This window comes from Malus domestica, chromosome 01, assembly GCF_042453785.1.
Source record: "Malus domestica chromosome 01, GDT2T_hap1".
NCBI lineage: Eukaryota > Viridiplantae > Streptophyta > Magnoliopsida > Rosales > Rosaceae > Malus > Malus domestica.
In genome coordinates this window covers 31,880,934-31,905,962 of record NC_091661.1, presented here as the reverse complement: position 1 = coordinate 31,905,962, position 25,029 = coordinate 31,880,934, and the positions used below count along the sequence as shown (strand labels likewise).

General features: G+C 38.3%; 6 protein-coding genes across 9 annotated transcripts; 2 read left to right on the top strand and 4 right to left on the bottom strand.

Moving 5' to 3' along the window:
- Window positions 1–686: 686 nt before the first annotated feature.
- LOC103444528 (autophagy-related protein 13a-like) lies at window positions 687–4,422 on the bottom strand. 2 transcript variants are annotated; one of them, XM_029104938.2, is made up of 4 exons: window positions 4,134–4,422; window positions 2,153–3,670; window positions 1,879–2,060; window positions 687–1,205 (listed from the first exon to the last, which is right to left on the bottom strand). In XM_029104938.2, exons 2-4 carry the CDS (start codon window positions 3,527–3,529, stop codon window positions 902–904), a joined length of 1,863 nt encoding a protein of 620 aa, XP_028960771.1. In that variant the 5' UTR covers window positions 3,530–3,670; window positions 4,134–4,422; the 3' UTR covers window positions 687–901. The 2 variants fall into 2 exon arrangements, with proteins under 2 accessions (XP_028960771.1, XP_028960773.1); XM_029104940.2 differs by having other exon boundaries at window positions 2,153–3,680; window positions 4,134–4,348.
- A 4,281-nt stretch (window positions 4,423–8,703) lies between these two features.
- Window positions 8,704–9,412, top strand: LOC103444521 (protein RESPONSE TO LOW SULFUR 3-like). Its single transcript, XM_008383470.4, has one exon. The coding sequence runs from the start codon at window positions 8,868–8,870 to the stop codon at window positions 9,192–9,194; it is 327 nt and encodes a 108-aa protein (XP_008381692.1). The 5' UTR covers window positions 8,704–8,867; the 3' UTR covers window positions 9,195–9,412.
- Window positions 9,413–11,570: 2,158 nt separating this feature from the next.
- Window positions 11,571–14,711, bottom strand: LOC103444516 (chloroplastic import inner membrane translocase subunit HP30-2-like). The gene is made up of 6 exons (XM_008383457.4): window positions 14,214–14,711; window positions 13,354–13,469; window positions 12,574–12,700; window positions 12,072–12,220; window positions 11,887–11,949; window positions 11,571–11,802 (listed from the first exon to the last, which is right to left on the bottom strand). Exons 1-6 carry the CDS (start codon window positions 14,502–14,504, stop codon window positions 11,763–11,765), a joined length of 786 nt encoding a protein of 261 aa, XP_008381679.1. The 5' UTR covers window positions 14,505–14,711; the 3' UTR covers window positions 11,571–11,762.
- A 2,760-nt stretch (window positions 14,712–17,471) lies between these two features.
- Window positions 17,472–20,727, top strand: LOC103444503 (DNA-binding protein BIN4-like). 3 transcript variants are annotated; one of them, XM_070821049.1, is made up of 12 exons: window positions 17,472–17,666; window positions 17,875–17,955; window positions 18,240–18,342; window positions 18,563–18,845; window positions 18,927–18,988; window positions 19,070–19,123; window positions 19,302–19,419; window positions 19,547–19,593; window positions 19,704–19,730; window positions 19,806–19,881; window positions 19,981–20,120; window positions 20,204–20,727. In XM_070821049.1, exons 3-12 carry the CDS (start codon window positions 18,295–18,297, stop codon window positions 20,306–20,308), a joined length of 960 nt encoding a protein of 319 aa, XP_070677150.1. In that variant the 5' UTR covers window positions 17,472–17,666; window positions 17,875–17,955; window positions 18,240–18,294; the 3' UTR covers window positions 20,309–20,727. The 3 variants fall into 3 exon arrangements, with proteins under 3 accessions (XP_070677150.1, XP_008381657.1, XP_008381666.1); XM_008383435.4 differs by lacking the exon at window positions 17,472–17,666 and having other exon boundaries at window positions 17,669–17,955; XM_008383444.4 differs by lacking the exon at window positions 17,472–17,666 and having other exon boundaries at window positions 17,796–17,955; window positions 18,237–18,342.
- Window positions 20,589–22,097, bottom strand: LOC103445728 (pathogenesis-related thaumatin-like protein 3.5). Its single transcript, XM_008384755.3, has 3 exons — window positions 21,488–22,097; window positions 21,126–21,390; window positions 20,589–21,021 (listed from the first exon to the last, which is right to left on the bottom strand). The coding sequence occupies exons 1-3, from the start codon at window positions 21,978–21,980 to the stop codon at window positions 20,874–20,876; spliced, it is 906 nt and encodes a 301-aa protein (XP_008382977.2). The 5' UTR covers window positions 21,981–22,097; the 3' UTR covers window positions 20,589–20,873.
- A 273-nt stretch (window positions 22,098–22,370) lies between these two features.
- On the bottom strand, window positions 22,371–24,936 carry LOC103444493 (uncharacterized). The gene is made up of 2 exons (XM_008383423.4): window positions 24,672–24,936; window positions 22,371–24,214 (listed from the first exon to the last, which is right to left on the bottom strand). Exon 2 carries the CDS (start codon window positions 24,207–24,209, stop codon window positions 23,772–23,774), a length of 438 nt encoding a protein of 145 aa, XP_008381645.2. The 5' UTR covers window positions 24,210–24,214; window positions 24,672–24,936; the 3' UTR covers window positions 22,371–23,771.
- Between the last annotated feature and the right edge of the window lie 93 nt (window positions 24,937–25,029).

Genomic DNA, 25,029 nt, shown 5'->3' with positions numbered 1-25,029 from the left:
TTTACCTTATTCTCGTACGGACCTCAGGGTCATTTGTCGTATTTGAATTCTGATGTATTTGCCAATTGGGGTCCAAAATTATTTCTTTGGCCCATCTTCTTTGTCAATTTGTCAATTTAAATAGCTCAGCAAATTAAGAGTTCAATTTAGACCTAGCAAACGGTTGTGCTTATCGTGTTTGTGTTGTTTTCGTGTTATACCCTTTAACTCTTTATCTTAACATGTAGCCTGATAACGACCCGATTCGTTAACTGGTCATGTCGTTTTGTGTCGAGTTACCAGGTAATGCAAGAAATTGTCATCTTAATGTCTAAATCTTACAAATGATATCTTATTTGTTTCTTAACAGATGATCCGATAACGACCCGACTCGTTAACGGGTTGATCCAAAACCTCTTATTTTCGTGTCGGGTTAACAGATCGTACAAGAAATTGTCAGGCCTAATTCGGTTCCTTCGAGTTCCATTTTCTTTTTCAATATCTAATTTGTTATTGATTCTAATTTTGTTGCTTTCAAAATCATTGTTTAAGCAAAAGCCTGCAGCTGCATGATTCCGTTATTTTTTTTCCATCGTCAAAAAGATTATCCAAATGTGTCAAATTCTAAGTTTTTGCTCGGATGCTGTGTGTGCGTGTGTGTGTGTGTGTGTGTGAGAGAGAGAGAGAGAGAGAGAGAGAGATCAACATAAGGTATAAACACTTTCTAAACATTAACGGCCATTAAAATCGCAGTAAACAGATTTAACGACAATAACTAAGTTTTAGGTCATGATATATACAGGCTGTTAGTCCTCCATTCATTCTATTCACATGAAAATGTATGTTTTTTCTTCTAAGACGTTGAAACTATAGCGCGGCAATGGCGCACAACTCAGGCAATACTTGCAGCAACTCTGACTCTTTATGATTCCTCTTTGGCAAGCACCCTCATTCCGCTTTTAGAGAGAAGAAGGTCTTTCATTTCTCGGTAACTTCTGAGCTCCTCCAGTGCATCAGATGTCTTCCGAGGCATAAAGAAACCAGAAGCCGTAGCAACTCCTCCCTCATGCTCATTCTTCCCGGACTGGGATGAGTAACAACTTGAATCTTGGCGCAGAGGCGGAGCTGTCCTCAGCATCTGAACCAGAACGCCGACAGCAGCATCTTGTGATTTTCTACCCATTGGCAGTGACTGAGATGTGAACTCTGAAGGCCTTTTGCAGTCACTGTTCACCCAAAATGTGAAAAGAGAAATATAAGATGATACGGAGCAAGCTATGCATCTTTGCAGCAAGCAATATCCCAAATGTACATTCAGATCAAGTGTATACGATAAGGTTAGAAAAAAGAAACGTCAATTCAAGTCATTAAAAGTAATTAACCCGTCAATTATAGTAATCATATGTTTCCATTTCTTACGTTTTTCAACATACCATAGCACATTACCATAAAAAATTCTAGTTAAGGAAACTACAGTAACAATCTCTAATGGAGCTGAAAGTAATAGAACCGAGTATATCAGATTTTGGGTGCAGTGCTTGCAGACAAAGTGAATTCCGTTACAAGAGATGAACCAGGCAAATGATAGATCATGTACACAAACACACTGGTTTTAACTTAATCACAGGGATCCGGGTAGAAATAGACCAAACTATGTTCTCTTTTATGCTTCTTTTATCCATCATAAAGCCCAGCAATTTAAGAAGCCGAAAGCAAATAAACATTAAGGTGAGAAGCATAAAAAATGCATGTAGTAAAGTAGTCACAACAATGGTGGTGGAATTAATATAATACAATTGCTGGAAGATTCGATCAAAAAAGGGCCATGACTACATATATAGATATAGCATAAAGATTCGACCAGAATAAAAAGTATACACCATAAAAATTATTAAGTACCTGGTTTGAGAATCTGATGTATCAACATCATCCACGTCGAAAGGACATGAGAACTCAACATCATCCAAATCGTCCTGGAAAGACAGTCTACTCGAGCTTCTAGAAAATCCAACACGTGGTGAGCCACTAGACGACAACAATCCTGAGAAACGCCCTGAATCATCTTTGCTGTCTTTCGTCATCTATGAAACAAACAAAAACTGGTGTTACTAGAAACCATGAGAAACAATTAACTTCAAGACCAGAGGTTGCTTAATCGGGAAACAAGGACTACCTTCTGACCAATGTAATGATTAGAATTTCCAGGGTGAGTCTCTCCAGCCCTTGAAACCTCCAATTTTCTGATTGCCCTGATTCCTGATGGAGACTCTTGAGAGGAATGATCATTTCTTGTGCTTCTGGATGATAAAGGAGGAAGAGAATTTCTACTTGGATCAGACAAATTGGGGGATAAGTATCTAGGGCTTCTGCCCCCCCTTGGAAGGGGGATGCTTACAGGAGCAGTTCCTGAACGAATTCGAGTTTGCATAGGACTGAAATTACCACTGGATAAGTATGTTGGGGGAGATGGCGATGGGGATGCCGAAAATGGAGGTGAAAGCTGATACTCATCAGAATTCATATTTCTTTGATGACTTAGAGGTCTAAAGTTTTGACCTCTGTTAGCAAATGTATCAATAGGAGGAGATCCAACATCATATGACATAGGAGATGCACGATATGCTGGTGGAGATCCAACTAAGGGTTTATTGTGCACAAAGGAGGGTGACCTGTGGAAGCCACTTGTCCAGCTGTGTGGGCGTTGGTGTGGCGCACCAGATGGCGGTCGTGCTCCTCCCACCGGAAAGGAAGTTGCACTAAAACCCTTCTCTGATGAGGGGAAAAACCTCAGGGGGTCCGTGGCAGGACTACCAACATAATCAGTAATTATCCTCGGTGGCATTGGTAATGAAGGCTCGAGATTGAAATCAGCTAGTGTTGAACGGTAAGTCACAGATAAAGAAAGGCAGCCAGGATGAGCCTCTACGGGAGCAAAACTGTGCTCCTCCATTAGTTCCTCCTCCGCCCTTGAGAATGGATCTCTAAGTGAAGACACCTTGTAGATGATATCAAAATTGTAAGTCTGACTAGATGTACTTAACTGTTTAAAGATCCTATAAGCTGGAAGAAGCCTCATATACGAATAAAGGGTACGTAAAAGTATGATGGACTTCTTGTATGTCTTCTTGTAAGAGGCCGAAGTGTCACCAGTTTGAGGAGCGACAACCCGTGGAGTTTCATACTGGACAACCCACCTCTCTATGATTGTCTCAACAGATGTCCCCTCCACAGAATTCACATACAGATTGTCAACAGAAGAAGAACTAGGTCCTCCATGAACAAGTATTATGTCAATTATCATCGGATCCATTACACTTCTGTGCCAAAAATTCAAATTCTCAAGAGCTGCAGGGCGGTCCCCTAGTATTAAGTTAAACCACTTGTCACTCCTTCTCACTCGAGTAGCAGATGACAGGTCACCGCTGCGATCATGCGGGTGAAGAGAAGGAATCCTAGAGTCCAAAACAATATGCAAGCTCTTCAACAGAAATTGGGAAACTATCTGTTCCATTTTCCCCGATTCTAGCTGAGAATTATTCTGAAAGTCCATAATTCCTCAAAATTAAATCTTTAACTAGAGTCCCACTCCCTCTTTACAGCATTTCACTCAGAAGCAACCGGTACCCACAAAAACCACTCCTTGCCCAAATCACTCAAAAACAACAACATGAATTCGGATAAAGTCTCGATCCTGCATTAAACTATAGAATTATTTGATGTGCACCAATGCAATTATCGGATTAAACGAACAGACGAAAGCAGTGAAAATTAAACCCCCACTTCAAGAAACCTTTTTCAACCAAAGGTTAGTACTTCAGAAGTGCCAGAACAAAATTAAATCAACAACTGACCAAGATGATAATGCAAGAAACAAAAATGGAGCAAAATCAGATGATCCAAATAAAACCCAAATCCAAAATTCAACATGCAAAGCATTCAATGACCCATTAAGCATCTGAAAGTAACGGATCAAGCATATCGGGTAAATGGGTCCTCGGATGATCCAACAAGAAGATGACGAAATTCGTAATAAATTAACAATCTTAATCAAACTATAAATAATCAGATTACGTTAAAAACGAGAGATCTAATCTTCCCAGATGATATTGAAAACGTAATCAGAAAAATAAATGATGCGGAAACAGGAAACTTACTGAAAGGGAAGAGTGATGGTAAATTTGGAGTTTTCTTCTGCAATGCAAGAGAGAGAGAGAGAGAGAGAGAGAGAGAGAGAGAGCCCACGTATTCCCCTTCTTCTTCTTCTTGTTGCTCAATTTGTTTGATTGTTTTGAATTTTAAGTAAACATTTCAAGTTTTGATGAATAAAAAAATGGCTCAATCATTTGATTTGAGTTATGTCATTGCAAGTGGTCTGACTACTGTAGGCGGAGGGGGAGAAGGGGGATGAACTCGAAAGATGATGGTCGATTTATTACGAGGCTTTAACCATAAAAACTCCTGATAACTTTCACTTTAACGAAAAATCATATCTTTATCTTGAAAAATTATATTTTATCTTAAAAAATTAACTCTGGTATTATTTACTCTATCTTTTATTTTATCTTTATTATTAAAACTCAAAGTTTTCAAGTTATTTTCATTAGTTTTCCTATATTAAAATTAAGGTATGTTTTTTTCTTTTTAGCCAAAATGGTACTTAAAATTGGTACAACTCTTTACTTTGAGTTTTAAGATTTAAAATCGATAGAAGTAGTGATGTATGAGTTTGTCTACTATCAATCATTTTGATCTTTCAATGAAATACATATAAGGACTAAATGATAAAAATGCATTCAATTTATTAAATAGAGATTTTATCTTTATTTAATAGAAACACTGAATGACTAAAATGAAGAATTATATTAATCTGACTATTTGAGTTAAAAATCCTTTAAATTTTAAGGAAAATTTATAAAAATTGTTTGAAAACTTTGAATTTTAATGATAATGACAAAATAAAGGGTAAAGTGAATAGTAACAGGTTTGATCTTTTAGTGTAAAAATGTGATTTTTTGTTAAAGTAAACAGTATCGTGGGTTTTTTTTGTTAAAACTTCCTAAATTTTAAGCTCAAGATGAGGACAAAAAAGAAAATAATATTGGGCATTTGGGGAGTCGAACTCGTAAGCCCAATCCATCAAATTCATAAACTGCACGGGAGTTTAATCTCGTATCGTCTTTTCGGCCCAACGTCCGTTAACCATTTCAAAATTAACATTTTTAGAGCGATAATTATTTTATATTTACTCTTTGTATTTGAAATATATGAAAAGGAAAATGCTTTGAACAACTTAAAATAATCTGTGCTCTTTTAGTTTTAAAACTTGTTTGGAAGTGCTTTTGAAATAACTAAAACCGAGTTTAGAAAAAATATTTTTGGATTCCAAAAATACTTAAAGTGTTTTCTGTAAGAAGCATTTTAAGTATTTTTTTCAAAATTTACTTACATTTTTATTAATAATTTATTCTAAAAATATTTTCACCGAAAACATTTTCAAACGAGCTTCTAGTTTTAATTATTACACGGGGCCCATCGGGCTTTAAAAAGCAAGAGTTGACCATAGCACATGATGGCAAGTTGTGTTTGTTGGGTGGAGGGCATGTCATAATCCATAAAATCATACATAGTAAAGGGAAGATTAGAATGATTAATCGTCAGGGTGCCAAATATTCATTTTAATTTTATCTCTCACCGACACCAACTAATTCTATTAACGGTCAGAAATATAGTTTAGTATACAAAGTGTCATAATACAAGTGATTAAATTTTTTTTTTTTAGTATCCAACCACTTTTATTATAAAATTTTGTGTCTTGAAGACTGTGTTTCCGTGACATCGAAAATTTTCTTTCATAAATTGTATGTTAGCAATATGAGTGTGGTTTTAGTTTAATTGCTCATAAATTTGGTCTTTCTTTAAGCCGCTAGCGTGATTAGATGGGTTGGCCAAAATAATATACTTAGCAACTAAGCACTCGAGGTCAATCGTTATTTTCGTAATTTTTAAAGTAATTAATTTAAAAAATGATTTGACAAACAAAAGTTGGCACCGGATGTTGGTCCAATTCGAAATACCACTTATGTCACAATTAAAAGGACGACAATGGTACGAATGGCCACAAACCTTCCACGGACCCGCGTTGAGACGGAATAATACTATCCACACAACTTTTTTTATTTCTCACGTATCATTCTAAATTTTTAATTATCATATCAAATAAATTGAACAAGATAAATGAAAAAAATTAACAACAGTATGAGGGAGGTAAAAATAAGCGTGTGATACTGTGAATAGCACTACTCGTTAAGATAATATAGCGAAAAATAATCAGCTTTTAGAAAGACGTACTCATTTGTTTACCATTTATGTTCATATTACATCCACATAAATAAAAGTAAACATGGAATAAATCGTCGGTAAATATTGGAGATCTAATGTTTTAGATTACATTTGTTCACATTTGCAAAGTAATTTGATCTGAAACTTTCTTTTTTTGTCTAAATTATGGACAGAAGATGGAATATACCTTTATTCAACTTAATAAACTCATGAAGTACAATGCTCATAATGGCGGATGGACATTGGAACCAAGTGGTCCTACGACCACCTGTATTTTTGGTACATGCCCTTTCATGCCTACTAAATGTTTGATTGTTCGTAATGAATCATGAGGTTTTTTGGCTGTTAAATGTGAGAAGTTTTCTGATATCTTCTCACCCCTCCAAGCAGAGGCTGTGACGGTCCGGGTTGGCTTGATTTGGGCATTTGAAAGGGGATTTACAAACTTATTATGTGAGAGTGATTCGCTTTTGTGGAGATTGTCTATGATTCTTCTGTCAATCTATCTTCCATTGGACAAGTGATAGAAGACATCAAGGCCATTGTTTCTACAGTCACTAAAGTTTCTTTTACCCACACTCGCCGGCAAGCTAACGGGGTTGCTCATAGGCTAGCTCGTACTGGTTTATCTGTGGATCAATTTTGTGAGTGGTTGGGATCTCCTCCTAGTACTATCATGGATACTGGTTGAGGATTGTTTCTTTCCCTAATTTTCCTTTGATTCATTGTAATGCCTTATTATTGAAATACAACTGCTATCGTTTCCTTAAAAAAAAAAATGTTTGACAATACTCGACAAATGGATAGAACAAATTAAATAACTCTATTTCTTTACACAAAATTTTGAAACACTACATATCTAGTATGTATCGAAAAATTAATAACATTTATTCGTTCACTCGGAATATTCATCGTGTCGCAGCATGCTTACCGCGTAGTCCAACTTTATGAAGATAAGGACGGCCCGCCCACTAGTTTGTCAATCAAGTGTCTTATGCAACCACGAAAGGCCACGATGCTCCTTCAAAAAAAAAAAAAAATTCATTTTTTACACACAGTGCTAATACTAATACAATTTATTTAAAAGTGTTTTTAAAATAATTGAAAGCGTTTTTAATGAAAGTGTTTTTGTGTTTCAAAAGTGATTTTTTTTTTATGATTTACTTATATTTTTACTAAGAATTTGTTCCAAAAGTACTCTAATCTAAAACACTTTCAATCATTTTAAAAACACTTAAAACGTCAATATTAATAATGTGAGATGACAATGAAAAATTTGGTCAGCTATATTGACGTTAACCAAATGAATCTTCTTTGTTATTTGTTTGTATTTACATATAATTTGGTAGGGATGTGATATCCACACACATTTTTTTACTTCTCTCACACCTTTTTAATTTTTGGCTGCCGGATCGGATGAATTGAAGAAGATCAAATGACAAAAATTAACAAGAGGTGTGAGAGAAGTAAAAAGAGGTGTGTGGATAACACACCCCAATTTGGTAACAAAAAACGTTACTAAATATCTAATTGAGGAGATGATTAGTTACTCGGAGATAACCACATACAAATTCTATTATGCTTCAGGTATCTTATATTTCAAAGTTTTTAATCGTACAAATTTTAATTAAAAATTAATAATCAAGATTTGTCGGCTAGAAACATTAGAATACATTATGAGCTCATATGGTGGTCATCGATTTTTGGGCCAATATTTGAACGTGCTCGATGACTCATCTCTAAGGCCATCTCCAACCGACCCGATCAAAGGACCATAATGTTAAAAATAGTTAAGAATGACACGAAAATCGTCTCCAACCGAGGGTTAGGCCAAAAGGCTTATGGGCCCCACCGGGCCCAAACCCCCAAATCAGGCCAGCGGACTACCCATTTCTAGCCAGCCAGCCAGTCCTCTAGCCCAGCCCCCCAGTGCTAGAATGTTAAGCTTGACATTTTGCCAGCCCTCCAGCGCCAGAATGTCAAGCTTGACATTTTGCCAGCCCTCCAGCACCAAAATGTCAAGCTTGATATTTTGCCAGGCCTCCTGCTCCACAATGTCAAGCTTGACATTCTACCAATCCTCTAGCTCAGCCCATTTGAATGCCAACGGCTACTTGGCGTCAGTATGACGCCAGCTAGAAACGGCTAGCTAACATCATGTTGTCATCAGGTTACCGTTTAACGACATATCATTCCATTAAAGTTGGTCCATGCACGTAATAGATATGGAATTACACTAACTTTTAAGTCCAATTCAATATAATAAAAGTTAGTACTGGCATACGAACGCATCTCAAATAAAATAGAATTTTGGCACTACAAAGAGTTAGGATGACAGATGCAAATGCGTAAGCAGAGTCACAAATTCGAAACCAAAGCATTTCCATTGAACCTGGACACCTGTTGTTGGCCTTTATAAACGTACTCTGCGCACCGCTACTCACAAAACACTTTGTATTTTCCATAAACGTACTCTGCGCACCACAACTCACAAAACACTTTGTATTTTCGTTAGCTGAGACCTGTGAGCTTCTTCGAGTCTAACAAAAATGGCGGTAACGAAGCAACAGCCGGCGGCGGAAGAAGAGAAGCTGCTGAGGCAGAGGAACGAGGAATTGGAGAGGGAGTTGAGGAAGAGCCAGGAGAGGGAGGAGAGGATGAAGGCGGAGCTCCAGAGGGCCCGCGAAAGGCTCCGAGTCGCCGAGGAGGCGGAGGAGCGCCTCTGCTCGCAGCTCGGTGAGCTCGAAGCCGAGGCAGTCGATCAGGCGCGTATGGATCATGCCCGGATTCTGGCCCTCGTGGACAAGCTCTCGCAGGCCCAGCGCCTCCTCCAGGCTTCCGCCGTTGCCCTGCCGCCGGGACTCGCTTCCAAATGACAGCCTGGTTAAAACTTGAGTTACTAACCGCTTCCTCTTCTTTAACTGTTTTTGGTTGTGTTGTTGGTTGTAATTAGGGACGAGTTTTTCGTTGTAATTTGGGCGTGTACGTGTTGTGTATTATTATGTTGTTTGACGATTTGAATCATTCGATTCATTTTCTTGCCCTTCAAGGAAAACAAATATATAGGGAAGAAGAGATCAATATTGTTTTGCAATTCTTGTTCTTGGTGTTTGCAATTTCTCCGTCCGGTTGATAGTCTTAAAATGCTCATTGGGTGTCGATTATATCACATTGGATTGGATAACTCGTCAGGTTTAAGCTGAAATGGGATATCTTCATTAACTTACACTAAATTTAGTGAGGAGGCCACAATAGTTTGTGACTGAGATTTTTCAATGTGTTCAGAATACGGGTACATACATTATATATTATTATATTAGTGATAGAACTTTAAGAAAAAAAGAAAATAAACATTTCCTCCACTTTTATAATAACATGACATATCGGTCTGTTTTTCGGATACATTGAAGAATATGTCACTTTGAAGGTTGTAAACAAAAGAGAATAATTAATTTTGTAGGGTAATTAACTGATTATGATTAGTAATTGAATTAATTAGAGCAAAGGAGAGCAAATTGTGGGGTAGATTGGTTGGTGCATGGAATGGTACCACCAGATTTTGGTTGGTTAGTCGATGATCTCAGTGAAGATTAAAGAATTGGGTGAAAGGTGAATAGTTTTTGTGGACAAACTTGCGACTTTCTTTTTCCCCCACCGAAATGAACATGGGGAAGAAAAAAATATCTCTAGGGTGACATCACAATCACAATAAAATAAGTAATTTTCTTGTACCTCACAGTTTAACATTAATTTTTGTATCAATATTATAAAATAATGTGCTAAGATATGAGATGACAGGTAGTTCATGGAGAGTTCTACTTTTGAGAGTCTCCTTATCATTTCTCATGCAAAAAATGATGAAAGTCTACTAATTGTTTGTTCCGTTTGACCAACTCTATCTCTCTATATGCTTTCCGAAATAGTTACAATAACCGGAAATATCAAGATGACAATGTCAAATACACCATGCAACGTCATATAAAAATCCCAAAACATGTACCGACATGTGAATTGTTTTAAACATTACCATAAAAAACGTTTTCGTGTAATGTAAATGTCTCTCATACTCCCTGAAAAAAGAGGGTATTTCGGTAATGGCATGACAGAAGACACATCAATGATCTCTTGACGTGCTCATAACAATTCAAAAGAGGGTATTTCGGTCTTACGACCGTAGGTGCTGAAACTGAACGGTGGAAACGAAGCCGGAGGAAAGCCATAGATGGTGCCACATGGGTCCACACTCCATTCCAATTTACGTCCTCTTGCCTAATCCTCTTTTTTTTTTCCTATTTAGTTGCATAAAATAGATTCACCGTCAAATAATATCACAGTTCAATAATATATTACTACGTGTAAATTTTTCTTCATATGACAATATATTATTGAATCGAGACGTTATGTAGCGGTGAACCTGTTTCATATAAGTTGCTCTTCATATTTCAATTTTTATGTAATTGAGACATTATTGTGATTATATCTCAATTTAATTAAACATTGTCATATGAAATAAGTACAATATAAAACAATACTCTATTGGAATAGAATACGGTTATAGCAAACACTAGTTGGGTTTAGATACCATTACAGTGACAGTGACAGTGACGTTTCGATTGCAAGTAAGTTTCTCTCATTCCATATGAACGTTGCACGAGTAACGTTTTTGATACAATATAAGAACACTACGTTCGTCTGTCATACGTGATCGTATGACATCTTGCAATTCAGACTCTGTTCATAAGTCATACGTGTTTGTGTAACATAATTGCTACGCATTTCTCCGCATTCCGCTTCTTACTTCATGTGCGTTCAGCTTCCACCTTTATCCGATTCAGAAAAGGACGGGACAACGGCGATGCGAAGCTACACGTACAGTGCAAGCAATTACCTCCGCAAGAAAAGATCACAAAGAAGACAATGGTGTCCATGTGAAACCACATCTGCCATCTCCAACGCCCATGTGTAATGTCGTACTAGTGCATATTACTACACATGTTCCGGTAACCAATAAGATACGCTCACTTCATGCATCCAACGAGATCAAAGAGTACGATTTTATGAACGACTCCATTGAAATGTTTAATTCAAAACACGCAAATCCAATCATCCACTAAACCGGTGGAAGACGCATTGTAAAACTTTGGATTGATCAACTTGCCTGTTGGAACTCGGGATTTTTTAAGATACCCCGAGAATGGGATACTCTCGATGTTTTAACCATTATATCTTGGTGTTTGTATCTGGTCTGTAAATAGAAAAATTATGCAATCATTTAATTTAATCTAAGCAAATTGTAGCAGTTGAATATTTAAGGACAGTCGGACAACAAAATCACACTATCTCAACTCAAAACATATCTCACTTCTCAGTCCAAGGTTTAGATCTGGAGATGGAAGGGCTCTCCTTTAGGATGGCGATGCAGACTAAATCGACAAATACGCACTTCAACTATTCTGTCCTCGCTTCTCTTTTATCTCCGGGTCCCTGAAACCAAAAATTTAGTCATAATCCAAACCAACTCACAAGTTTGCGGGTGCGATATAAGTATTTATGGAGCATGAATGGTACCTCTGAATGTGATCAAGAATGAGAAGCCTGGGTCCGGGAGGGATTTTCACGTCTCTAAGAGCACTGAAACGAAATGGCAGGACAAACGGAATGGCGTTAATTGAAGTGGTTTATAAATACGGACATAAAAAGTAACTTTTATGATAGTAAGGAATGATAAAGAATTTGAAAGTCCTGCTACTTGCCTATCGTTGAGCAGAGGCAAAGTGTTGTCGGATAATAGGCCTTTCTTGAAATTCTTCTCGTAACTCTGGAGGCCAAGGTTGTTCAACATGCTTCTTGTTTTAGCGTAGTAGATATCTTCAGTAGGTGGTTGAGAAAATTTTTGTCCCAACTGCATAACCATGTGAAAAGTGCCTTCAGTGCGTATAAGTACAAGACCCCGATACAAACAAATGTGCATGCAATGCAAGCAGTACTAACTCATACAGGTCGCATAGTATTAGAACTATGAAATTGGAATAGCATGCAACCGCATACACCTTCATTTACATTTGGTATTTTCGAAAGAAAAGAAGAAGTGAGTTCCAGATTTTCAGCTGCTTCATTGCGTTTCAAATGACATGTTTGTTTTACTAATGTCTCCCAAAACCGCAATGCAATCATGTAGCTAAGGACTAGAAAATGAAAACACTTCACTTTCCAGCTATTACCAAACTGATAAATCATATCTTGTGGGAGTCTCACCTTGAAAAGTCCACCTTGAACAAGTGCAAAGAAGAGTCCAGAAGTAACTGCATTTGCTGCTTGATTGGGGCCACCCATGCCACTCACCAGTGAAAACAGGGCTCCCGAACCAAAAGCAGCCACCATGCTGCAGTACATAGAAACAAAAATAGGGTTTTCACAAAACAAAGAAACGAAGGCCACTTGGAACAGAAACACATGAAATCTATAATAGCGGCACATTGAAGTAGTTATATAAATGAAGAACAATTTGATAGATGATCCATTTCTAGATAAAGAAACACTTTTTCACGGGAAAGAAAAAGGAGTGGTGGGGTGGAAGAAATAAATCGACAGGAGATCTCCTAGGGACTTGCTGAAAATCTAGGCAGTGGTGGCACGCCCTTGGCTTATACAGGGGCAAAGAACCCAGAATTCGCATCTCACCCTCACAGTAAGTTTCAATTTTACCAAATGAACCAATCCATTAAAGTCTGTTCCTTACTCCACATGACCTAAATACAGCCTAAAAGGCAGCAAGGCAGCAAGGCAGCATCCACATAGGACAGGAGTTAAGATAAATTTTAAAAGAAAGGTTACCCTAATATTATTTCACAATTCATATGGTTTTGGCTAAGTCACAAAACAGAATAAATATGGCCATATGAGACCAGGTATCCACACCGACTTCAATGTTGTTAACCACTGCCTATAATTCTTCATCAAAGCAATCATAATCTCAATTGAATGTGACTGGAAATTTATAAACACCAAACAGTGTGGACAAATGAATACGCTCACCTAGACTGGACATCCTCCTTGCCTCTCACTCTTTTCATGACACAGGATATGCCGGCATTGACACCAGTCATTACAGCAAAGTTGCGAGCTTGGACCAACGGACCACCAGCAAGGGCCTATAATCAAAGCAAACAATTTGTGTATATCAGCGGAACAGCTCCACCAAGTAAGAGCAACTGCTCAAACTAATTCAAACGGTAGCCATGTTTCAAAATTTATCTGTTACCATTGAGAACCTTAAAGAATGTTTGGGGTTCATACTAAAATACACGACTACAAGAACAAGTTTCAACTTCTACAAATGTTTAACAGAACTACCAAATAATAGTAAATTAGAAAAACACCCTGACAACTATAAGTTTCATAGAACAAATACTTCAGTTGATTCTTCGTTGCGAAACTTCTTCAGTGTCCTCCCATTGCAATGTAAGCAAGGTTGGGTTTAAGTGTTTTTCTTTGAAGTGTAATATTTTAAAGGGTTATATGTGAAAAGCCGAATAATTAAAGTACTAACGCATGTAAAGTGAAAAGAATCAAATTTTAGATAGGTAATCTCCGAGAGGAAGAAAAAGATATAGCATTTTCCGGCACCGACAGCAATCACAGTAAGCAAACACACAGAACAAAGCAATAACTTTTCCCCAATAAATTAACTTTCTCTGTGTTTAATTACTGAAAATTACTACAAACAAGAAACAAAATATTGGGATTAATCATCAAATCAAAATGCCAAATGGGGTGCGCAAAAGTTTCAATCTTTCTCCAAATTCTCCGCGCAGTTCCCAATAGAAATCCAATCCAAACAAAGGGCAATTCGTAGTTTAAGCGAAAATAGAGTGAAATTTGAGAGAGAGAGAGACCTGAGCTTGCTTGAAAGAGGCCATGGCTTGTGGGTTAAGGCCGGCCTGAGGAGGAGGAGTGGGAAGAGAGGAAGACACGTCATTGGTGAGAGTACCCATGAAGGCACCGATGGCGGCGCCCTGAGCGCCGCTGGTGAGGGTGACGACGGCGGCCTCGACGGGCAGAGACTGCTTGGCCAGCCAACCCCTGAAGCCAGCCTCCAGCTCCTTGAAGCGAGCCTGCAATTGCTCTATTGGGTTCTGAGGAGGCACCATTTTCGCCACCATAACTCCCTGTTTACCTTGTTCCATGCAAGATTTGACTCCCCACAATTCGCTTTCTGCTTTTTCTCCTTGTTCTGGTTCTGTAAATGCTAATGGAGCATACAGTCCCTCTCTATGGATGGATAACGAGGTTTCTTTGTTTTCCTCACTCTTTTATCTTTCCCTAAAACCCTGCCCTAAGCGCTGTGACTTAGACCTGGCAAAAGTAAGCCCCCCAAAAGATAACTTCCACCGTCAAAACAGTTGTGTAAACCCTCGTTAGTTGCGGTAGATTATTAGATTTATCTTCTTTTCGGGTAGATAATATCGTTTGTTAAAAAAAAAAAATTTACCTCAAAATTTCCATTTACTTTGGTAATTTACAATGTAATTTCACAGGTTCATTTTTTTTTTTTTAGAAATCTCACTTACAGATGATGTTAAAATATCTTCAATATTTAAAATTTAAAAAACCAAAAAAACAAAAACAAAAACAAAAACCTACCACTCCCCCACCCCCACATTCTCTCTCCCTCTCTCCTTCTCATTTTTCTAAAAAAAATATGTTCATACACACAAAGTGTATATGCAAATGCTAATATGAATGAATTCTTTCCGTTTTAACAAATTTGTCGTCGGAGAGTTTGTTTCTCTCCAAAACGCATTAGCAGTATTTATACGAGATACACGACTCCCTATTAGACTATCCTGAATTAGTTCAGAATCTTCTTACCTAAATCTAGCATGTAATATAGGAATGTAATTTTTAATAATTAGTGTAAAATTCATACCTAAATAGGGTTTAGTATAACCCTATATATTGCAATATTTTCTGAACATTAATACAGGGACTCATATTTCTACAAGTTTCATTCAGTTGACATTCAAACTTTGCTCTTCTGTTTCGTACTTAATTTTCCAATGGTTATCTCCTCTTCTTCCACTGCTTGTGATCTTCCGAACGTCTCTCACGTTAACAGCGTCAAACTCGACTGCAACAATTACCCTGTTTGGCTGGCCCAAATTGTTCCCGTGCTTAAGAGTCACAAACTCATGTCTTTTGTCGATGGTTCTTCTCCATGTCCACCTCAGTTTCTCCCCGACGACGATGACAGAATCAAAACCAACGACACTGTCAACCCCGATTTCGAAGATTGGGTCCAAAAGGACCAGCTTGCTCTTTCCTTGATCGATAGCACCTTAAGCGCTTATGTGCTTGGCTGCATCGCTCAGCAGGACCGTACAGCTCACAAAACTTGGCTAACTTTGGAAGAACGGTTTGCCTCAGCCAGTCAGACACATGTATCGCGGCTCCGCCGTGATCTTCGTCGTACTACTCATGTGGACCGGTCGATTGCTGAATTTCTTTCTCGCGTCAATGCCATTGCCCGCGAACTAGCGTTAGCTGGTTCTCCTGTTCCTGAGACCGAAATCGTTGATGTGATCATGGAAAATGTCGACAGTTACTATAAGAATGAAGTGATCCGTTCTGCTCAGTCTCGCCGCGAGCCCATTACTTACAGAAACTTGGAGGCTCTACTCCTCGCGGCTGAAGCTAGTTACGAGAGTTGCCGGAAAAAGACGCGTGGGGCGGTAACTGGAGTGTTTGTTATCATATTTTTCGTCGGATTTTGTATCTTATCTGTCAAATCTGGAGCGGCATAGTTTAGTCGATAATTTTCTTGTCATGGGGTTTTATTCTTGAACAATACTTAGCTACTCAAAGATTAGTAAGAACTTCTGTTTAAAAAATTTTAAAATTGTTCGCTGTCAATTTATAGAACTTCGTCTTTATAATCAAAACCGTTCATATTATAAATTATCCTATAAAGATCGCATCTGAAAAAAAAAAAATTAAAACTAAGGTCGTTTAGTCATCAAACTATTTAAAAACAAACGAACAGTATTGGTAAAAACATTATGAACCGTCTATGTATTTGCTACGATAGATTGACTAAATGATCTTTAGTTTTAATTTATTTTTTGCAGAGACGATCTTTACAATGTGATTTGTAGTATAAACGGTTCTGATCATAAGCACAAAATTCTGTGATTAAAACAAATGTTTTAAGTAGGAATTCCTACTCATCTTTGAGAAGTCAAGTATTGTTCTTTATTCTTAGGCTTCAGGTTTAGTTTCATTTGTATTTGCTTTTAGTTTTAGTTTTTATTGTTTCTGCTGTTTATGGTTGTTTCTTACCCTAATATAAGACCCCACAAATTTGTTGAGTGTGTATATATTAGCTAGTAAAATTTTGAAGACATTTATCTCCATCTGCATTACCAGAGCCATAATTATAGAGCTGTATATTGTTTTGAATATGCTTTCAGAGCTTATATATCTATACACCCACACATAAGCTTTGCCATCCATCTTTCAATTTTGCATCTGATGGTTCTTTACATTCGGAGAAGGCTTATGTGATGTTGTCTCACCAAGACGATGATATTATATACTCTGTACTGGTTTGGTACTGAGGTGTTTTTATAAAAAGTGGATATAAAAAAAAGTTAAACTCAAAAAGATGTTTGGTAAACACTTAAAAACAATTTATTTTCACAGTTTTTTATGAAAAAAAAGCTGAAAACGTGAAACAGCAAAAATGAACTTATTCTCACAGCACAAGCAGTTTTTTTTTTCAAAGTACAACAATACCAAGCCAGCCCTGTGTCCTATACAAACTGCAACTAACTACTTCATTAGCTTGCAGAAATGAACGTTGGTACTTAATGTCACTCATTTTGTATGAGTACTATTAATTGGTCAAACTCGTTTCTTATAAAATTAGCAATGCTCTTGAATAAACTTTTAATTTAGGGAACTTTAACGAAAAGCTCACAGTATTGTTCATCTTAACGAAAAATCATATTTTTACACTAAAAAGTTAATTATAGTACTATTCACTTTACCCTTTATTTTGTCATTATCGTTAAAGGAAACATCAGCAGCTGACCTAGTTCTGTGATACTAGGCAAGCAAGTAAATTCAACCTTCGAACAGTCTTCTTTATATTTATAAGAGAAGGGATGCTTCATCCATCAAACATAGTATGCCTGACCTGGTTGAAGATTGGGTGAAGGTTCCGTGCCAAAGGAATGAATCTTCAGAAAGAAGGCATAAAGGAGTGGATGTGTATAGGTCTTTCTTTTCTTTGCCCGTTAGAAACCCCTTTAAGGCCTGTTACTCTGATTGAGACTGTAATGTAAAAAGTGGAAAACTACATATTTTGATATTGGACAAAGTTTTAAAGTCATTTTCATTAGTTTTTTTTTAATTTATTGAATGACTCTTAATTGTTAATTATATTGTTTATAAGTAAACATAATATTTTGTTACGTAAATTTGGTAATGTGCATTTTTCTTTCAAAGAGACTATCGGTGACATTGACCTCAAATGAAAATTACATCAAATTTTAGATACTTTTGGCGCAAATCGAATCACGCTCCGGTGGCTAGCAGCCGTCTGATTCACTCTTGCGCCGCCGGCGTCTCATCGTGGTACCTTCTTCCTTTCACTTCCAGATACTTGTATTATTTGCTTCACAGATGTAGTTCGATATCAGTTTTATGCCCAGTTTCTGGTTTGTGGTGTTGGCATTTTCACAAACACTTTGTGAGCATGGCTGCTGCTGATTCTTTAGCTTCACATTTATGCATACGGATTCTCACCCTGCAATATTCTACCGAATCAGCTCATCTTATATGTTAATTTTGTATTACATTGTCCTTTTCCTGTACGGTAATCGTTTGATGAAATGCTTTAACAAATTTCATGCAAGAAGGTGGAAAGGAGGAGGAGGAGGAGGAATCAAAGTTTAGTGCTTTCGAGGAGCCGGAATGAGCTCGTCGAGGGAGGAGTCGCCAGATTGGCTGCGCTCTTTCCAGGTGAAGACTCATTTTCATTCCTCCTCTTTAGGGTTAAAAGTTGAAGCTTTCATGCCCTGATGGGTATATCTTGTTCACGTTACTGGTTAAAGTTGCTTAGCTGATTTACCGGATTAGGGATTTGATTGGATTTTTATATCTCTCTCTACTTTTGTATTTTTCGTAAATTTCATTTGTTTTTTTTTTGGGGTGTTGAGTGCAAGGTTTTCTTTGATTTTAGGTACCGGAAACTCATTCATCGGTGGAATTATCCTCAGATTCCGAGGCTTCACTGAATGGCGTTCCTTCGGGGGAGGATAAAACTGATTCCCCAGAATTGTCTCCACATAAATCTTCTAAACTTTCTGATGAAGACGAGAATTCGGGTAAAGTTCTTGGGGAAAGTGCTGCAGAGTCTCCATCCGATAAGAAGTTAAAACGAAACTCTCCAAAACAAAGGAAAAAAGTAGAAGATCAGAAACCCCTGAAAAAGAAGAAACTTGAGATATCCAAGGAAGGAGAAGGTAATGCGGAGGGTTTGGTTGAAAGTTTTAGCACCCTGATCATGAGGTTTATAGACTTTTAAGAGAGAAATTTTGGTTCAGGAAACAGTGATGATGTGGAAGTTGCAGAGGAAGAAGCATCTGGCAAGCACATTGAGCCTCATGTAAGAGCATATAAGCAACAATGATTTCCTATAGAATCTTTTTATAGCTAGTGAGTTGCTTCGGTTGTATGTAATTTGCAGGTCTCCACCTCAAGGTTGCCTTTGGTGCTCTCCGAAAAAGTCCAACGCTCAAAGGTACATTAGGACATTGTTCTTCTCACTTGGTTATAGGTTGTACCTATAGTCAGCAAGATAGCGCTCTTATCAAAAGTAGAAACTAATGTTGAAGAGATATTGTTCTATAGCGTGGTGTTTTACCTCCCCAATTACTTTCCCTTGTAAAAGAAATGCTTTTTTTTTTCTTTTTGTATAGGCACTTGTTGAGTGTGAAGGAGAATCCATAGATTTGAGTGGTGATATGGGTGCTGTAGGACGGGTAATTATTTCAGATTCCAAATCTGCGGATCCTGAAATGTACCTGGATTTGAAAGGTGTGTCTTGTTTATATAGATAAACAAATTGGTGGTTGTTCAGCCTTGTCAGTGCAACTTATTGTGCCGCATGTTTCTTCATTAGCTGCCTACATCTGATTAGTTTATCTTTGGTTTAACGTTACAGGAACCATATACAAAACAACAATAGTTCCTTCCAGGACATTTTGTGTTGTAAGCTCTTGTCTCTACATGGTCCCTTGCAGAAATCAATTATCTTTCCGATTAACGAAATCAGATGCACTATAACAGTGATGTGATATGACACATTTTTTTTTGTTCAGGTTAGCTTTGGTCAGTCGGAGGCAAAGGTTAGTTAAAGCATAAACTGGATAACTCAATGAAAAAGGAATCGTTTAACTCTGAATTGTATATTCCTTGAGCAGATTGAAGCTATCATGAATGACTTCATTCAGCTGAAACCACAATCAAATGTTGATGAAGCTGAAACAATGGTTGAAGGTTGGTTTTCGTTGTGGTGGCTGTTTCTTTATTTCCATTTTCTCTTTAAAAGTTTTGAAACAGTAATTTCCTCAACATCTCATCATTTTGAATGAGTAGGAACCCTAGATGGTTTCTCGTTTGATTCAGAAGATGAGGGTGACAAACTTCCTAAAGCCACTCCTCAACAAGCTGATCAAAACGAGGATGCTGAAGAACAAACTAAGGGGGCAACCACTTCGAAGGCTAAGAAAGCATCGGTCTGTTTAAGAACCTTAATTTTTCTAATTCGTTTGGGTAAATGCAATGAATTTTTTGATGATATGAAGTTTTCTGTCGACAGACTGTTGTAAGGAAGAGAGCTAAACCTGCCGGAGGGAAGCCACAACCAGCGAAGAAACCAAGAAAGAAACCTCAAGTTTCCAAGAAAGCTAAGGGGAAGAAATGAGGGACACAATTTTTTTTATCATTTATTCTGCCCCAAAATCGGGATATTAGTTCTCATAGTCGACAGGAGTAGATTGGTGATGTAGAATACCTAGCGGATCAGATTATGTAGCAGCTCAACAGACGTAATCACAAGATAACAAGGTTTGAGTTCTATGAAGTGGCAGCCCACTGTGTCTGATTTAGGCCGATAATATGCCATTTCGAAGGGATTGATAATACGCGGATGTATCGTATTACTGTCATTGTTTCAAGTTGGTTCATGGAGTATTTAGTGACCATTGCTGTATAACAATGCCGATTGGTGGCCTGTATTCCTTTGAAATTTTTACATGTAGGATCCATTGTTCATGATTAGATACAAGTATTGTATTGCAACGATTGATCTACTACATTTCAATGCAATTTGGTGTTCCTGAATGAATGATCTAAGACTCAAAAGTAAGTTGTCAAAGTCTCTGTTTGTGGAAGCCCTCCGATCCCATGTACTTGATCATATAGACAAGGGAGGTTCTCGTCTACAATGTTGCTTCAACACTCCCGGCTTCACAGTTGCTTTCAAACGATCAAGATAATATGTAGACGATGAGAAGAAGGATTAGCAGCGGAACTGGTAAGAGCCTGTTTGAAGAAGAATAAACCATCGACACAACCTTCCTACTGCCAAGCACTTCATATCTCGGAGGAGCTAGCGCATCATCTGAGTTTCTAATCCTGCATCAGGGATGTTTTTTCGTGTGAAATCCGAGAGTCGAAAAGAAAATAAGCAGTTGTTGAATTTATGCGAAAGATGATGATGAGGAGGAGAAAAAATGTACCCGTTGCCGTTGGGGCAGAAGAAAATGGCGTAATCAAAAGCCTTGCATGTAAAAGTGCTTGTGCCATCATCAAAAGCATAACTGTAAGCTCTTGGACAAGCTCTTTTGAAAATGGTGGAATAATTGGAAGGCTGGCATGTCGTCGGGTTAGCAAACTGTCCGCTGCAGCAGTACTGGTCCAAACCAAATGCCTCGCAGGCGCTCTTGCATCCGATCACGCTCCCTTCGCTTCCTCCTCCCACCACCTGAAGCTCTTTCGGGCAACCTGCATGCGTGTTTCATTGCCGCTCGGCCTTCAAAATTTGAACCATTTGGCGCCAGAAAAATTACGAAACTAAAACTTGATCAAGACCTTAATTTACCTGTGTTGATATCCGAAACGCAGCCGGTGGCATTACATGCACCAAACACGCCGCGTGGGGCGGCAATGAGGGGCAGATTGTAGCCGTCTACAATGCTGACATCGTAGAAATCTATACCATTGCCGTTGCCAAGAGTTATCTCAAATAGCGAGGCAGGTGGAGTGGCACCACTGCCACCACATTCCAGCCTGCCTCCACAGTCGCCAGTTTGACACGTGCCAGCTCCCAGCTCATCGAATGTGCAACCTGTCCTAGCCCATATACGCCCCGACCATCCTGGAGTAGAAGGAAGTTTCACACTCTGGCCGGGGTCCAACCGAAACCCCGTTGTTGGGAGCTGAGGGGTGCCAGAAGCCGCTAATGTGCCGGGCCAGATGGTTTCCGGGCAGTTGTTTGTTATAGTGAATGTGGCCGAGTACGATAAAGAGATGAAAAAAGGAACGAGGATGTAAGAGAAGCGAAGAAAAGTTTGAGGTCTCGTCGTAAATGGCATTGTCTAGGCTCATAGGTTTTGGTTTAGTGTTTGGCTTTGCAGGTGGAATGGGATTTATGGAAGGATTGGAAGAATCTGTGAGGGAAGGAGACGTGCAATCTCAGCCGCAAGATGACCTTTTCGGGTTTAGGATTTCTTTTATCTTGGATGGCCTCTTCAAGAAGCGATTCCTTTTCTTTCTACCAAGAAGAAACTTGGATTAATCAAACTCCAAATCATATAATCTTCCTCGAGGAAAATAAACGATATTCTTTCGAAGATGTCTTAGAGAACAAGCAACATCTGTTTCAACACTTGGATTGAATTCGATCTCTCTACATGTATACAGGCAGTGTCTGATCAGTAAGCTCGAGCCAAAGAACAAGAAGACGGAAACACTGACCATGAAAATGAACATGAACATGTAATTCCTTGCTCATAAATTGTGTCGATTACAAACTCGCAATGTTTTTACAAACTGACGATGCCAAATTAATAAAAACATCTGGGCATCACTAGAAAATTTACAAGCAACGAGAGGACTTTCCTCTGTTCGTCTAGAATAAAAGGACTTCGAAGTTAACAGTAACCTAAAAGATTACAAGTAGCCTAGAAATGGTTCAGTGAAAGCTAAAAACAGGCTGGAGGAGGCAACACTTCTGCCTGGTTACAACTTTCGATACACTTTCTACCTTATCAGCACAGTTACTTTCAAACATGCCGGTGCAGAGGGATTTGCCTTACACGGAAACATTGACGACCCAAATAGGCATGGGCCAGACAACTCTAACACAATTTATGTCGAACCACCAGCACAAGATAAGATGGATCTAATGCGACTCAAAAGTAGTTCAAGGTGGCTACCAGGTGCTTTGATGGCTGAGCAGACAGTGCTGTATTGTACTTCACCAACAAGGCAAATCGAAGGGATTGATAAATTACCATATTCTGGAAGTTTTACCATATTTCTGCACGTGGTAGCTTTGCCTGTGTAAGTTACAACTTCATTCAACTCTCCAGCATCACCAGGTGTAGCTTTGTCCTCCAAGAAATTATACAATTACCTACACGAGAAAACAAAACAAAATTCATAAGAAGCCATATCAAAAAATTTCTAAATAAAAAAGACATTATTCATTATTAACAAGCATATCTAATATCTCCTCGATAGCACATGCTTCAAGTCCTGCAAAATTGACCAATTTCAGATACATTCGATCAAATAACCAGAGCTAAAAAACAATGTAGATGATGCAAACATATAAAACAAGTGAAATCCGGATTACTCCTTCATAACCTGTACTAAACTAGGGAAAAGTAGCCCAACAACAATCTATACTGCCTGCAATCGTAGCGAACAAGAACCAATAATATTACAGATCCAAATTAATACAAATAATTGCCTTTCGACGACATAAACATCATAAATTAAAAGAAGTCAAAGCTAAATCATGACAAAAGTCGTAAAAACGACCTGAAAGCACCCTGCAGCAAATAGAGCCAAAATTCCTGACCAGTAAGGCTGGCAAGAATAAGAATTGAATCCAAGATTCTTAAGCAGTTAAACATACCCTGATCACCCCTAAAGAACATTCTTTTAAAGTCAAGAGCTTATGGAGGAGTTAAATTGCAGTAAACAGGACTACAAATATAGATTGTTCCTACAGACGGGTAGGACACATTAGGTCCGCCACTTAAAGTACTCATCAAGTTCATCGTCCATCTCCGTTCCACGAAATGAAAATGGGGAAAAGTTTAAAAGGAACAAGATTAAGATAAGCAATAAAGGTCTTTCATTTATCTTATATAAGTCTAGCTCATATCCATGCCATCTCCAACTTTGCTGCAGATCAGACTGGCAGTAGTGAAGGATCGCTCGAAGGGAGAAGGATGGAGCTGGGCATCCCGTCTGCGCTTAGAAGAGCAACTGTCCGCAGAAGAGTTCTCCGACTCATGCTTCCTCCGGACCCCTCTCACAGCCTGTTCCTCTACTTGTGTAAGGGGGAAAATCTTTCCGCTTGCCCGGCAAAGGGAGCTATGGTTATCATACAGGATCCTCTGATCACAGTTTTTGTCACAGATGTGAGTGGCTCCAGTTAGCTTGCAGAGGTACATATTCGCGCAGACGTGCTCGTTCTGACATTTCCAGTCACATTTGTGCACAGGATTTGACCCATCACGGCCCAAGATTGTCGACAGATATACAACATTCGTTGGTCCTGCCACCACAGAATTGCCATCCACCTCCATTGCAACTGCGAATTGATGAGTTTCGGAACGTCAATTCAACAGATTCCACCAGCAAACATGGTCCCACGTAAACCTTGTTTGCATTTCTTAATGTTTTAAGAATCAAGCTACTCAAAACATTTGTTTTAATTAAGGAAAAAAAAAAACATGGTACTTTGTTAATTAAGGGGAAAAAAAACCAAGGTACTATGTACAAGATCACAGAAACATGACAGAAACACCGATCATGTTCCATATGAAGCCAACAACTCACTTTCTTCATCAGATCTGATGCATGTATCAATGTGGGATGTAAAGTTACACAATTTAATTTACTGCCCCTAAAATTTACAGAAAAAATGTATTTACTTTTTGTTTTACCCGATTAATCAATCATAAAACATAATTATATACAAGCAATTATCTCAAACAAAGCTAATAAATTCCAGGAAAAAATAGAAAACAAAGAAGAAAATGACTCACTTGCGCTGTTCTTCAACGCTAACCCAGCAACCCAGCAGCACCACCACCTACTCCCCACCAATCTCTCTCTCTCTCTCTCTCTCTCAAAGACTCAGACTTTCTCTCTCGTTATCCAAAATGCCTAGCAAGCTAACAAAGAAATTGTGAGTGTGGGGGGTTGATATATAGAAAAGTAGAGAGAGAAAGGGAGGAGAGAGAGAGAGAGAGAGAAAGTGGGGTGGAGTAGTTGACGTTGTAGGTACTGTAGAGAGAGGAGAGGACAAAAATCCAAAAACTCCAACCCAACTAACCCAAACTGATAAAGCGCCAAATTCCCAAATGAAATACGAGTGAAATTTCGGGTAAATTGCGGTTGAAA

Bases quoted from the DNA above. Each gene is read 5' to 3' on its own strand.
- LOC103444493 (XM_008383423.4), bottom strand. From the start codon at position 24,209: ATGGAGGTGGATGGCAATTCTGTGGTGGCAGGACCAACGAATGTTGTA.
- LOC103444516 (XM_008383457.4), bottom strand. From the start codon at position 14,504: ATGGAACAAGGTAAACAGGGAGTTATGGTGGCGAAAATGGTGCCTCCT. The intron at 12,701-13,353 runs GTGAGCGTATTC...TATGTACTGCAG, and splicing joins AAGGAGGATGTCCAGTCTAG to CATGGTGGCTGCTTTTGGTT. The intron at 11,803-11,886 runs GTACCATTCATG...TTTTGGTTTCAG, and splicing joins ATTCTTGATCACATTCAGAG to GGACCCGGAGATAAAAGAGA.
- LOC103445728 (XM_008384755.3), bottom strand. From the start codon at position 21,980: ATGCCATTTACGACGAGACCTCAAACTTTTCTTCGCTTCTCTTACATC. The intron at 21,391-21,487 runs GTAAATTAAGGT...ACACGCATGCAG, and splicing joins CGTTTCGGATATCAACACAG to GTTGCCCGAAAGAGCTTCAG. The intron at 21,022-21,125 runs GTACATTTTTTC...TCCCTGATGCAG, and splicing joins TTCTGCCCCAACGGCAACGG to GATTAGAAACTCAGATGATG.
- LOC103444528 (XM_029104938.2), bottom strand. From the start codon at position 3,529: ATGGACTTTCAGAATAATTCTCAGCTAGAATCGGGGAAAATGGAACAG. The intron at 2,061-2,152 runs GTAGTCCTTGTT...TTTGTTTCATAG, and splicing joins ATCATTACATTGGTCAGAAG to ATGACGAAAGACAGCAAAGA. The intron at 1,206-1,878 runs GTACTTAATAAT...TTGGGTGAACAG, and splicing joins ACATCAGATTCTCAAACCAG to TGACTGCAAAAGGCCTTCAG.
- LOC103444503 (XM_070821049.1), top strand. From the start codon at position 18,295: ATGAGCTCGTCGAGGGAGGAGTCGCCAGATTGGCTGCGCTCTTTCCAG. The intron at 18,846-18,926 runs GTAATGCGGAGG...ATTTTGGTTCAG, and splicing joins GATATCCAAGGAAGGAGAAG to GAAACAGTGATGATGTGGAA. The intron at 19,882-19,980 runs GTTGGTTTTCGT...TTGAATGAGTAG, and splicing joins AGCTGAAACAATGGTTGAAG to GAACCCTAGATGGTTTCTCG.
- LOC103444521 (XM_008383470.4), top strand. From the start codon at position 8,868: ATGGCGGTAACGAAGCAACAGCCGGCGGCGGAAGAAGAGAAGCTGCTG.